General features: G+C 40.5%; 1 protein-coding gene across 2 annotated transcripts in view; it reads left to right on the top strand.

Annotated features, from left to right (window-relative positions):
* Positions 1-672: 672 nt before the first annotated feature.
* The window catches only part of LOC310943496 (protein kinase C beta type), a gene marked incomplete at both ends in the record, with an annotated part of 38,885 nt that continues 24,496 nt past the window's right edge, over positions 673-15,061 (top strand). The window contains 2 exons of one of the 2 annotated variants that reach the window (XM_083909089.1): positions 673-851; positions 3,707-3,738. In XM_083909089.1, the coding sequence (XP_083765215.1) occupies positions 688-851; positions 3,707-3,738 (196 nt within the window). The remainder of the gene's footprint in view (positions 852-3,706; positions 3,739-15,061) is intronic. The other variant, XM_083909088.1, reaches the window with a different exon arrangement.

Below are 15,061 nucleotides of genomic sequence, written 5' to 3'. Positions count from 1 at the left end.
ACCGGCAGCTGGATGTCAAGTGTATAAAGTGTGACGTGTCCAGAGACGGCAGGAAAAACACAGAGAAACCACAGATATCATGCAACTAAATATCTCTGCTAGAGCTGCTTCCCTCGGGAAGATGTTTTGGACCTCTTCAATCTGCGAAAACTGGATTTTATTTCATGTAATTCAGCTGAAACTCTGCAGATCTTTCCTTTTTGAATGGTCTTTTGAGGAGATGACACATTTTCCACTGCACTGTAGTTCCACCTAACCTGTGTGGCACGCACGTGCACGCGCACTCAGCAACTGTCAAGACTGGAGGGGAGAGAGAGAGAGGGAGAGAGTGAGAGAGTGAGAGAGAGAGAGAGAGGGTGAGTTGTAAGCAGTAAGCAGCAGCAGCAGCAACACTTTGGTGAGAACAGGGAAGCAGGCGCGCGGCACGGGGACCCGCCGGAAGAAGCCCAGCGGCAGCAGCTTCAGCTCGAGCTGGACGCAGAGCGATAAAACCACCGGCAGCACGAGCGACACCGAGGCGGTCAGAGGGGCGGAGAGGAGGAGGAGGAGGCACCCGCATTGCCACTCGTGCTCCCCCCGCCGCTGCCTCCCTCCACATCTCTGTCTTCGGCTCTCCTCCTCACCCCGCGTTCCTCTCGAACCGCCGCTGCCGCCGCCGCCGCCGCCGCTGCCGCTTCCTCGTTTAAGATGGCTGACCCCAGCAGCGACGGAGAGGTACCGGAGAGTGCGCGCGGCTTCGCCCGCCAGGGAGCCCTCCGTCAGAAGAACGTGCACGAGGTGAAGAACCACAAGTTCATCGCGCGCTTCTTCAAGCAGCCCACCTTCTGCAGCCACTGCACGGACTTCATCTGGTGAGTGTGTGTGTGTGTGTGTGTGTGTGTGTGTGTGTGTGTGAGGGGAAAGGACACAGGTGATTCACTTGCTGCTGCAGCTGCAGCTCTGCTCTCGGCCTCCTTCATCACTGACACCGCAGTCCTTCATTCACTGTCATTGTCAAAAACACCGCGATGCGCCATTCTCAACCTACAGCAGATCTCCACAATGCGACAGCACCGCGGGCCTGTGCTCGCGCTCTCCCTCTCTCTCTCTCCATGTGTGTGTGTGCGTGCACGCGCGTGCCAGCCTTTTCAGCAGCGTTACCGCATCGCCCCGACACCCATCCCTGAAACTGGAGGTCTGGTGGAGGAATGCAGCTGGAGACACAGGCACAGGGCCCCACTGTGGCTGCTGCAGCTGTGTGGGCTCATCGGAGAGTGTGTAATTGGATATCTAAAATGATTATTTGAGAAATAATGATTATTGACATGCGTGGATACTATGAGCTCAAAATAGAGCTCACAGTAAACACTGCATCTTGAAGAAAACATGACAGCAGGGGACCTTCACTGAGTCTAACCCAAAACACACGAGTGGTGACATCCACACTGTGCTGCTTTCTTTTAAAAATGCATACACTCTGCTCCAGATGCACCTGCCATCCATTCTATTTTAAGCCCTGGAAATATAGAAGTTTGAAAAGGTTGCTGGCTCTGTTTTCATTTGAAAACTCTGCTGCATTTTTTTGGGGGGTGGACACACACACACACAGAGATACACATAAACAGTTGGCAGATGGCAAAGAGCAACAATTATCTGCGACACTACTTCTGATTGTCTGGTTTAAAAAAAAAAAAAAAAAAGGTACAACAGGTGGCAGTAGTTTGCATTATGTCGTTTAAACACGGAAACGCGAAGCTCCATATGGCGTCCCGTATAAACTGCAGTGTTTATTTATCACAAACGCTCGCTAATCCCACAAATGGATGGACTCGTGTTAGCAAGGGGAACTCCAGCTTTGATAAAATGTCCAAATTGAACTTGTTTAAGTGTCACTTTTAAATATAAACAAATACATTCAAACCACTGGCAAATGAGTTCACAAAATGCTAATGAAGCCTGTGAGCTCCACACGACTCTCTGTATTTCTCAGAGAAGAACAACAATATGGCTGCTAACAGGTGGGAGTATGACTGAATACTCAAAGATGCAGCCACAAAAAGATTCAGCAGTGGATTCTACAGCGGAGAAAAAAAACCCTGACCTCAATCAGTGTGACAGGATGAAAGCTTCCCTGCTCTGCTGCTGTATACACACAAACGCTCCCTCAGTCAGGTCTGATAGTTTTGCTTCACAGCGTCGACCTTTCACCGTCGAAAAAACAAGAACTCAGAACTATTATGTAAATAAAACAAAGTTGTCATTGATGAAATCTACGGACACGTGCATAAATGGATAAAAACTGTTCTCTCTGCGGAGAGAACCAGTCAGAAGAGAGGATTTTTCAGATGACGGATGTGGCGTACAAATCACGTTATAAGTTTTCTGTTCGCAAACGCCAAACAGCAGCAGAATCGATTTATTACCAACAAGTAAAAAATGCACCAAAAGTTACGCACTACAGCTTAAATATGGGAAAAGCAGCAAAATCCAGTTCTGAACATTTGAGTAGTGTGGTCTAGCTGTCATTATTGTTTATGAACCATGGTGTAATTACAGTTTTTTCACAAAATTGTTGTTGATGTGGATTGCACCAGGCATTTCCCTTTTACGATACGATCGATCAATACATAGACTTTATGCACTTTGTTATCTGTTGGGAATAAAAAGGATTTAACTTTTTTTAACGAACAATTAATCGAAAGTTTTATCGAAAATGCAATACGGCTTTGCGGGAGGCGCAATTAAAGCGGACCTAGAGTGGTCTTGTCGCACATATATGTGAGTTATGAGGGTCTACTTACATACATTAACTTGTTTTTATGGTCAAAAACCTCGTAATTGCCGCAAATGAGCCGATAGAAATCTCTCCTCACTGAAGCTCTCGTCAGCCACTGTGTTTCAGACTGAAATCTCACACTCAGAAGGCAGACTGTGTTGTGATTGTGATTGGCCAATACCTGGAAGTGACGTAATTAGCACACCAGCTCTCAGAAGCCCAGCTCCCCCCTCTGGAACGGTGGATGCACTGCTACTCATAATCAAAACATTGTTTTAACAGTGTTTAAAAATAGCTTTGTCATGACTCCCCGCCGCAGTCCCTTTTACGCCTTACGAGTCAGACCCAGAGTCAGAAGACACTGTCGCAGGTGAGACACCTCCACAACGGACGTTCTTCTTCTTCTGCGGTTCTATGTACGCAACCGGATGTGCCCGGACTAGTGCCCGGAGCAGGAGGATCCACTGTTCAGGAGAAATGCTGTTTACGTAACCAGACCAGGTTTTTTCAGAGATCTTGCAGAGACCGAATACAACACAGCGTTCTCAGCAGTGGCAGAACTGTTTGTTTCGAACCTTCAGGGCTTCATAAACAAGGTAATGGTGCAGATACACACCAAAAAAACAGGGTTAATTGGAACTTTCCGGTCTAAGTCTGCTTTAAAATCAAAATTTGTAAAAAAACAAAACATTTTAGATTAAATATTGTCTTGGCGTAATCTACAGAGCGAAGAGAACATCTTTGCTTCTCATGGATTCGCAAAAATATCACACGGTAATCATTTTAAATATGTTATATCGCAAAAAATTAGATATTCATTCAAACTCGTTCAGTCCTACTTATCAGGCACATTTAGTTTTTTTTGTTAAAAAAGACATCATGATGTATTGATGTATGATTGTCTTGCATCACGAATCCCCCAAATTTACCTCTCTTGTCTTCTGTCCACAGGGGCTTTGGGAAACAGGGATTCCAGTGCCAAGGTAAGAGCACAAGCTTATTCACAAATTGTGCTGCTGCATATGGCTGTGGGTGTGTGGAGGGATGTTCACTGTCTGAAGTAGCGTTCGCTTGCCGTGTGTGTGTTTTTGTTGTATTCAGGGCCACGGGTCTGAGTGACCCGTTGGCTCGTTCGTCGACGGTGTGTTGCTGTTGTTGTTGTTGTTGTTGTTGTTGGAAGGCAGGTGTCAAAGTCGAAGCAGTTGCTTGCCAACAGTGATAAATGAGAGTGAGAATCCTTCGAACAGGCTCGGGCAGAAGAGACAGTGTGAGGTGTAAGAGTAGAAGAGTTGACGGAATGGTGAAAACTGAGATGTCTGGTTCTGGCCGGGGAGAGGGGAGAGGAAGACGGAGCAGGAACTTGGATTTCATAAGCATTTCTTTTCCTCCTTTAACGTCAAGCCTGACATCTGATTGGATTTATAAAATGGTGACTTTGTGTGTGGGTGGGTGGTGATGTGCGTCTGTGGGTGGGCGACTGGCTGTGGTTGTGACAAGAGGGTGGGTGGGTGTCTAGACACGGACAACTGCACAAAATGGTTTCGCGAACAGGTTTTTTTTTTTTGCATCGACAAACCCCACCATTTAATGTGCGCTGCTGCATCGAGCATTGTCGCTGCGCTTGTAGTATCACTTCCTCCTCTACGCTGACCCATGTTTAGCACCCACCTCAACATGTGTGAGCAGCAACGTGAGTTTCAGGAAGAAAATTTGCTCAAGTGAACACATTGCGCTCTTATGCAACACTCCTTTTGATTAGGAACTGTGCAAAGCGTGTGTGGAGTTTGTGTCATTTTTATCAGCAGTTAAAAACAGCTGAGGTCCCTTCATCTCTGCAGGCTACAGGCTTGTTCACAGCTTTGGCGGTGAGACAGGAAATGCACTGTGGGTAGAGACGGCGAACTCTCTATATTACATATCGTCTCTCTGAAATGAAATAGTTTGTGATGAATTCCTCTCAGCTGTTTGCACACATTGCACAGACCAACCAGAGCTTTGCACAGGTAGAGCCGTCGTCAGGTCGGGTTTCGTGGTTAGTTTCCGTGACTTAACTGATAACTCCCGATTTATTGACCACCGCCTCTACAGCGAACTGGTCCGAAGGGTTGTTTGTCATGTGATTAATGTTTACACTGAAGGAATGTAACGAGACAATCAATCAATCAATTGGACAAACAAGCCAGTAAGCAGTGACATAATCAGTTGTAGATTACCAGGTATCACTAATGCTGGCTTTTTCTTTCCCCTCCTTAAGAGCTTAAAACGTCTCATGGATTGTTGTTCCCCAAATATTGTGAAAAATAATTGTGCAAATTATGTTAAATTGGGTAGAGATTCAATAATGATAAATATAAGTTGATTTACAGCAAATTTGTCAAGCAAAAATAACCCTTACCTTAGTTCTCATGGTCTTATACGTTGAGTGTTTTAATAGTTGATTTAGAAAAGAGATTTGATAAAGTCACTGAAATCTTATTCATTTAATTTATTGATTTATTTAACATATCAAAGTGCCTGGAGGAACGTGTTCTACATTTAATTTTTTATTTGAATGAGGACAGTAAAGAATGGGCCTCATGGAGAGACTTAGTAAATAGTAAGTAGCGATGACTTTGTGAGCAGAACAAAGGGTCGATTGTGAGACCGACTGTGGTTCACAGTGAAGCCACGAACAGGAATATGGCAGAAAATTTCCATATGTGGCTCAAAATTGTCCTCACTGTCAGTCACTCTGTAAAATATGGTGATTTGCAGGTTTGAAGGAAAGTTTTGAAAGCTGCATTTGTATCATATTTAAGACTAGATTAGTTCATTTATGTGTCTAATTGCAACAAGGCAAATCAAAGCGCTTTAGATACAGAAGAATAAAATGCTATGCAGTGATAATACAGTGCAAGATAAACACAAAAGCAGTTTATAGCTTAAGATGTATGCTTAACTGTTTTGCATCTAGAGGGAGGGTTATTACGACAGTTTAGTCCAAATTTCTTATCCTGTCACTGTCACCTCACAGCTGCAGCCAGATGTGATCTAATGGACCCATTAGAAAGGTTTTTGTACCATTCATTTATACACAGCTGGGCGATAACACGATAACGATATACGTATATCGCGATAGAACTTTTCCTCATGTGGCTTGAATAGACCTAGCGTCATGCACACGGGGTAAGACGAGCAGGGACAGGCACCCGTGGTGATGTTTTTCATGGCTCGAGTCAAAAGTGAAAATTATGACAGAAAAAGACACGGAATGAAAGTAGTTCTTGATATATTTAACTTTATATAGAACCGATCGGAGAACTTATTTTGTCCTCCTATAGAACATGAAGCTTTTCACCTAGACTGTAGCTCAATCGTACAGTGGTTTGCTTGTCAGCTCAAAGGTCATGGGTTCAAGTCCCGCCCATGTTGATTCAGACAGCTGTGTAGAGGAAAGCAGCTTTGAGTGGTCAACAAGACTAAAAAAAGATGTGTATATTTAGTTAATATAACTGTTTTGTGACCGCTGCCCCCACGCCCAAGTAGAAAGGCCAACTTGCAGTTTGTAACGGGAGGGTTGCTGGTTCGAGTCCCTGAGGTACCCCTGAGCAAGATACCCACTGGCGCTGCTCAGTAGCTGCCCACTGCTCCAAGGAAGGTTTCTAGTAGAGGATGGGTTAAATGCAGGGAAGCAATTTCCCCTGCAGGCCTGATAAAGGTCTAATTTAATAACATTTTATTTGATTTATTTATCTAAATTCATTTGCAGAACGTACTTCAGTTGTCATGTTCAACTTGTACAAAAATGAACTATATTTAAACCAAAATAACCTTGTCAGAGTAAAGGGTAACCTTTAACCCTTTAACACACCTAGACACCTTTTTGTGTTTTTGACTTTTTCTTTTTAGCATATCTTTTTCATTTTTTCATGCATATTGTTCAAAATTTGCTAGGTTGTGTATTTTTGGGTGCTTTAAAGAATGTTCATGTGAATTTTTTTTTTAGTCTATTCTAAACAACTGTGACAAATTTACTCACGTTAACACACCTTTGCACCAAAGTGTGCTCATTGAAACCCATTCAAATCACTATTTTTGCTCCTGCTCAAATTTAAAGTAAAAACCATGAATCATCTAATTTTTTCACATCATTTGAAGCAAAAGGCTTTAAATGTGTGCTCTGACACATTTCCATCAAGATTACGTCATTTTTCTTTTTTTGGCACATGGAGAAAAAAACTGCTTTTTCTGATCGAGGGCACTCCCACTAAACCCCGCCCCCCCTCTCTCCACATAAGGTCTGAGGCAGAAATTTTGTATGGGTGTGTGAGTACATGTGTGTGGGCATGTGTGCATGTGCGTGTGCGCGTGTGCACATGCACGTGCGCGCGTGCACGTGCCTTTAACGTGCACAGTGCATTTACAGTGTGACACAATGCGTAAAAGCGCAGGTGGCTTTCAAGTGGCACCTTTTCCATGCCCTCCTTTCATGTAAAAAAATTTTTTCAAACTTTCAAAGCACCAAAACTTCAAAGTACAGTCTCCAAAGCACCCCGACATCTAAATTGTGGGGTCCCCACAGCTTTTGAAATATCCATAATGCAGGCGATTTCCCAGCACATGAAATGTACAGCAAAAATTAGAGCCAAAACAAACCCCGATCTGTGCACCTGTGCGCCGCGCTGCAATGATCACAGGTATACAGGTGATGAGGTGTCTGTGCAGAGCTAAGGAGCATAGCTGGACTTTGCATGTCAAACCACACACAATGAAGCATCACAGCGACACCACGGAGGCGCTAAACATGGTCATTGAAGACGAGCGCACGGAGCGCAATGCGTTCCATCAGCTTTGGACACCGACACAGCCGATGAAGAGTACTTCCCGGGGGCTTTCCCGTGTCCCACCAACTCCACTGACTCTTCTGACTTTGGGGAAGAGGTGACACTAGCGGACCTTTTATGGAAATCCAAAAACGGAGCGATCTGGGCACCCACAAACACCCTGATGCTCCAGTTCAAGCCTCCAGACTCAGGACTAACTCCAGAACCTCCCCGCTATGCCGTGGCCATTGTTAGTGAGCTGATTGACACTTTTTATTTATTTTTCACCACGGAGATCACAAAACTTATCATGGAATGAACCAAACTGCATGGGAGAAGGACAGTGCCCGAGTGGAAGGACCTCGATAACCACCACCGTGCGGGCTTAGTTTGGACTCCTTCTGTTGGCGTCTATTGGGCAGCTGGTGCGCTGCAGAAACAAAACCAAGGACAGAGAGGGTCGTGTTGGACATGACGGAGGGGCTGGGAGGGTGACTGTGACTATTGATCATTTATTTTCCTCATTTGGGCTGGCAGAGGAGCTGCTGCGACGAAAGATCACCATCTTTGGCTGAATGCGTAAAAACTGACCAGAGCTTCCCCCTCAGCTCCCGAGGCTCCTCCATCTCTTCATTTACTCACACCCTGCTGTCCTACACTCCGAAGCAGGACAAAAATGTCCTCCTGCTCAGCAACAAACACCGGGAGCCGGAGATCAGCAACGGGAAAAAAAAAGAGGCCCAGAAGCCCCAGATCATTCTGATTATAACCTCTGCAAAGGAGAGGATACCAAGAGTGGAAGTTCTTCATTACAGCACAAAAAAACATTTTTTTTTAATTTTATTTGGTATCTATAATGAGGTCTAATGTTGGTCTAAGAAATAAGAAAATAAAAAAACAAAAATACATATGTGCACAATTTGTATAGCTTGTATTTGTATGAGCACACGTTGGTGCTATAGGTGTGTTAACTGAATATTTTATGAAATCTAACATTATAAAATAATTATAATGCAATTTTTTTTCTGCTAATCTTTCACATATACTAGGCTACAATAATCGCATAGAAAAAAAATCCAGTTTGCATGAAATATATTGAAAATATTTAATTTTTTTGTCTTTTTTTTCTTCATAAAATTAGGTGCATCATGACTAAACCTGGCAATTTAAGGGTAAAAAATATAAAAAATATATTAATATTTGATATGTATAGAAAGAACAGATGTTGGTCTAAAACCTAAAAAAAAAAATACAAAAATATACAAATGTATGCATTTGTTATAGCTGTGTACTTTATGAATGGTGCTCTGGGTGTGTTAACGTGATTTTATGAGACAATCTGACATTACAAAGAAAATAATAATGCAAAAAAAATTTTTTTCCTGCTAATCTTTCACATATACCAGGCTGCAATAATCCAAACAAAAAAAATCCAGTTTGCATGAATTATATTGAAAATATTTCATTTTTTGCCCTTTTTAGATCATAAAATGAGGTGCATCATGACTAAACCTGGCAATTTAAGGGTTAAAAATATAAAAAATATATTAATATTTGATATGTATGGAAAGAACAGATGTTGGTCTAAAACCTAAAAAAAAAAAAAAATTAAAATATAAATGTATAATTTTTTTTATAGCTGTGTACTTTATGAGCACCATTTGGTGCTCTGGGTGTGTTATCGTGATTTTATGAGACAATCTGACATAACAGAAAAAAAAAGAATGAACATTTTTTTTTTTTCTGCTATTCTTTCACATATACCAGGCTGCAATTATCCAAACAAAAAAAATCCAGTTTGCATGAATTTTATTGAAAATAATTAATTTTTTGTGTTTTTTAGATCTTAAAATAAGGTGCATCATGACTAAACCTGGCAATTTGAGGGTTAAAAATAAAAAATATATATTAATATTTGATATGAATAAAAAGAAGAGATGTTGGTCTAAAATCTGAAAAAAAAAAAAAGGCAAAAATACAGATGTATACTATTTTTATAGATGTGTACTTTATGAGCACCATTTGGTGTGCTGGGTGTGTTAACGTGAGTGTTTTAGGCCATCTGACATTACAAAAAAAATAATAATGCAAAAAAAAAATGTTTCTGCTAATCTTTCACATATACCAGGCTGCAATAATCCAAACAAAAAAATTCCAGTTTCCATGAAGTATATTGAAAATAATTCATTTTTTGTGTTTTTTAGATCTTAAAATAAGGTGCATCATGACTAAACCTGGCAATTTGAGGGTTAAAAATAAAAAATATATATTAATATTTGATATGGATGGAAAGATGAGATGTTGGTCTAAAACCTAAAAAAAAAAAAAGGCAAAAATACAGATGTATACTATTTTTTATAGATGTGTACTTTATGAGCACCATTTGGTGTGCTGGGTGTGTTAACGTGAGTGTTTTAGGCCATCTGACATTACAAAAAAAATAATAATGCAAAAAAAAAAATGTTTCTGCTAATCTTTCACATATACCAGGCTGCAATAATCCAAACAAAAAAATTCCAGTTTCCATGAAGTATATTGAAAATAATTCATTTTTTGTGTTTTTAAGATCATAAAATCAAGGTGCATCATGAATAAACCTGGATATTTAAGGGTTAAAAATAAAATATATATATTAATATTTGATATGGATGGAAAGATGAGATGTTGGTCTAAAACCTAAAAAAAAAAAAAGGCAAAAATACAGATGTATACTATTTTTATAGCTGTGTACTTTCATGCGCACCATTTGGTGCTCTGGGTGTGTTAACGTGATTTTTTTAAAGGCGCGTTTAAGGGTTAAGCTTGACCAAATGTGATTTTTTTATATGTATATGTGTGTGTGTATGTTTGTATATGTGTATATGTCTCTCTATATATATATGTATATTTGTGTATATTTGTGTATATATATATGTGTATATATATATATATATATATATATATATATATATATATATGTTTATATATATATATATATATATATATATATATATATGTGTGTGAACTTGACCTTTGAAGCAATTTTGGCAAAAACAAAAACCTTAAGCTTCTGATAGCTGTTGAGCTTTCAGTCACATCGTTTGTAAAGTCAGTGTTTCAGGTTTATTTAAACGTGCAGTTACAGGCGGGCACTGATTTGCTGACATTTAGTCAGCGAATCTGGAGACATTTAGGTGGAGCAGTCTGCTTTTTAGGTGTTGTTCGACTTGCAGTTAAAACCTGCTTCACGGTGAAATATAGTCAACCGCGCGTGTCGATGCAGTGGTTCCTTGTAGCCTAGATGCTGACAAATGTTCACAGCATGGGGAAACAGTGAAAAGTGTTGATGAATCTGCGGTGAGTGTACTTCCTTTGACGTGAGAAAAATGTGAGATTTGTAAACAAGAACCAGTGAGGAAGGCAATGAACAGTTTCTTAAGACGAACAAGGAGGGCGTACATGGTTGTTATGAATGGGAGGTGTATGTATATGTATACACATGCACACACACACTGACACTTGGAGGAATGTCAGACATCTGGTGCAGACTCGTTCTGGCATGTAGAGATGGCGAGAGGAGTGTGTGTATTTTGTTTTTGTGCGACAGAGTTGACTTGTGTGGGTGTGTTTAAATACCTGTTATACTGGTAAAGATTGATTTTTTTTTTTGCCTTCAACTTTTCTTTTTATTGCTCGTGTTCAAAGAGCAAAAAGAGGAAGTTGACCTCACATCGTTTTCTGCCAGAGAGAGTGAGAGACATTCAGAGTTGGTGCAAGTCATTCATAACTGCTCAGTTATCGCAGCAGATTAGAGCTGCAATGATTGTTTTCTCGATTAATCCAGTAATCCTTTTGAAAATGTTGAAAAATCTCGATCAGTGATGATGATCTAAAATGTCACGTTTTGTCCACAATCCAAAATGATTGTTTTAATAATTTCTTTGTTATGGTGGAGCAAAGAAACCAGAACATATATATATTTAAGAAGCTGAAACAATCAGAAATCTTGTTCGATTATCAAAATAGTTATTAATTTAGTGATCGATTAATAATCGAGTTTTCAGATTTTGAGATGTATCAAATTAAAAACAAATGTACTTTAAATACAGCAAGTGGTTATGTAGTTAATGTCTCTAGTAGGTAAAGCACAGGTGACGCTTAAAAGTTTAAATATAAAGGCCTTTTAACTATAGAGATGGCACCATCCGATACCAATTTCACAAACTCTAGTATCTATCGATACTGATATCAAACCAAAGCATTTTAAAACCATGAAGCTTGTATCGGCACATTTGTGTATTTTAAGCTTTTTCAAAGACTCAATTCTCCGTCTGTATAACAAATAATTCAATAAATCAGTTAAGTTGGAAAGCTTTTGCTTTAACAGCTCAGGTCGGATGAGAACTGAGACAATGCCAAACAATGCCGATGTTGGGCGTCCTCTATCATTCTGCCTGTGAATCCCAGAGTTGAGGTATTTCAATGTTTTTGGAAAGGAGAAAGATGTCAGGTCACAATGTCCGGCGCCTTCCTCTGCTGATACCTGGAGTCGACCTTGGGGAAGACTGCGTAGTTGAGTTATTGGTTCTTTGTCCCAGTTAGGTTCAGATATAATGAGGCACACTCTGTATACAAATGATGGGTGCCAGGGCGACACAGATTTATCATGAGTTTGTTAGGTTTGTGCTTTTAGGAATGTGCGTTGCTAATTAAAAGAAGCATGAATTCTGTAACTTCTCACATAAAGAAGAAATTAACTAGGGATGGGAATCGGTATCGGTCAGTATTGGAATCGGTCCGATACTGGTTAAAATCACTGGATCGGATATCGGACAGATAGAAATGTAGAATTCGATACTATCCAAAAATCCTATATATCATTTGATTGTTGTTGAGAATGCATTTTTTTAGTAAACAAAAAGTGAGTCATGTTTTGGCTGTTTATGTCTTGGGGGAGGACAATATTTGTTACACAGTTGGAGAATGATGTCTTTGGAGTGACTCGGCACAAATGTGTTGCTTCATAGTTCATAAATGGTCTAAAATGACTGTATCGGACTAATATCGGTATCGGTAGATACTCGATTTTGTGGTTATCGGACACAAAAATGGTATCATCTCGCTCTGAAACAATTTCTGATCGTTTTTGCTTCTTAAATGTGAATATTTTCTTTGTTTCTTTGCTCCACAGAACAAAGAAATCATTAAAACTGAATGATTTTGGTTTGTGGACAAAACAAGACGTTTGAGAACATTGTCATTTCCAGGTTTGACAAACACTGATCAATATTTGTTTACATTTTATGGCCCAAACGATTACTCGACTCAAAAATACTCAACAGATTAATCGATTGTGAATAGAATCGTTAGCTGCAGCTCTGTTGCTGATTTTTTAAATATATTTACAGTCTAGATATTTTTGGATGTTATTGGATTCGACATTTTTATCTGTCCGTTATCTGTCCCTTGTGCCCTTTTCTGTTACACTAGAGTTGCAAATGAAAAAGTAAAATTAAAAAAGATTTATAAAGGATTTCCATGTGCCAGGTAACCATGTGCTGGATAGCATCCAGAAAATCAAGTCCTAAAACAAATATTCCGTGTTCGTCTTTTTGTTTATGTTGCGCGGGCAGCGGCGAGGCCCAGATGCTTCTGTTTCCAGCCACCTCAACCAGCTCTCCTGGGGATACACTGAGGCGTTTCCAGGCCAGCTGAAAGATATAATCTCTCCGCACGTCCTAGATCTGCCCTGGGGCCTCCTTCTAGTTGGATTTCCTCTTCCTCTCCAAGCGGATCCAGTGCTTAGCATTCATGGCTGCTGAGAATGCACCGAGAACATGCACTGAATGCACCTTAGTCACTGTTAGTTACTTTTTCACTTCTCTGATGGATTTCTTTAAAAAACTTGTTTCTAACAAATCCAACATACAGCAAAAAGCATCTTAAAATGCTTTAAATACAAATTTTTACTATTTTTTTTTACCGTACTGGAATCAAACATTGGAATCATAAGAAGAAAATTCTGATTTTGAACCCGGAATTGATCAAAGTCAACCAGATATTTTACTTACAAGTCAAGAGCCCAAAGAAGTTATCAATTGTACAGAATTGTACATTAGACATGAAGGACGATTTATTTGCAAAGGAAAAACAGCACTTGATCTATATTATCTGATATAACATGCGAAATAAGTCGTTGCCACTAAAATTAGCAGTATACACAAATTTGTTGCCATTCACAACAGAATGAGGAATACTTTGAAAAGACAATTTCCACTTTCATTTTAAGCTTTTTAACTTGAAGGCTCGCACTTTTTTCTAAGAGGCTCTATTCATTTTGACCCAGCATTTTATTTAATTTTCTTACAGCACCAGCTCAGTAAAGACTGAAAGCTAAAAAGAAAGAAAGAACACATTTTTCTTACTTGGTCTTATTGTGTTTATTTTAGTATTAGCAGGGGAAGCGAAATGTAGCAGTTAACTTAAAAAGAATCTGTTGTATATGCTGTGAACCACACTTCCATTCACTTTATTTAAATGTCTAAATAACTGATGTGCGATCTGCATTGATTTTTGGAAATATGACTATACTAGGATATTGCAATAAATCGCGTTGAGACGCAATCAGCACCCAAGCATCGCGATACAGTTGACTTCTATAGTCTGTCAACATCTTTTGAAGTAACGTAGTTGGTGCCTTTAAATTCCATCTACCAAAAGATTAGTCTGAAACAGAGATCCATCCGTCTTTGTCCTCCAGGCGGTCATTATTGCAGAGTTTCGTCATGACAGCTGTGAGAGGATTGTTTAGTTCTGCAGTGTCCTGCTCAAATTCAGCACCGTTTTTTTTAAAAAGGTGACGCTTCCTTCCTCCCTCCTTGATTGTGACCCCGGGGAGCTGTGTAGCGTTGCCACAGTGTTTTGTTAAATTGAGCATTGCACTGCGGAGATGACTTGGTTGCTCAGCCACCACCAAAACAGTGACAGGAAACGGATCACTCTGCCACGTATATCGAGATACATGCTGTAATGTCGTCGAGGGACGGCGACGGGTGCCTTGCGTCTCGTTTGCCGCGTCTGACCGGTGACGTGCGTGTAGAGCAGTGTGCTGAGTTGCCAGGTTTGGGCGCTCAGGGTCGTTTCGTCAGTCGTCTGCAGCACATATTCAACACTGACCATCAATGACCTGAATGACTCGCTGTCTGTGGCTTTGGCCTCTCTGGTGAACTTGGCTTTTATTTGTGACGTTATTTGACACATGGAGGCTCTGATGAACATCTTTGCAAAAAAGTCGCAGATCTTCACGTTCACTTGGACCAGGTTGTGACTCTGCTGTTGGGATTTAGGACCTCCTGTCCCCTGTGACCTCATGGACTCCGTAACGGTCTGAGCGATGTCTGCGATATCGGCAGCAAACTCCTCTTTCAGCATTTTGTACTCTGTGCGCGACATATCATCCAGAATGGGTTTAAGGATCTGATTCACCTCGTCAAGGATGATATCCTGGACAGACTGTGTGCTCTGG

The sequence above is a fragment of the Microchirus variegatus genome, assembly GCF_963457635.1.
Source record: "Microchirus variegatus genome assembly, chromosome: 23".
Taxonomy (NCBI): Eukaryota; Metazoa; Chordata; class Actinopteri; order Pleuronectiformes; family Soleidae; genus Microchirus; species Microchirus variegatus.
The sequence above is the reverse complement of the archived record's forward strand: the minus strand, read 5'-3'. Positions and strand labels throughout refer to the sequence as shown.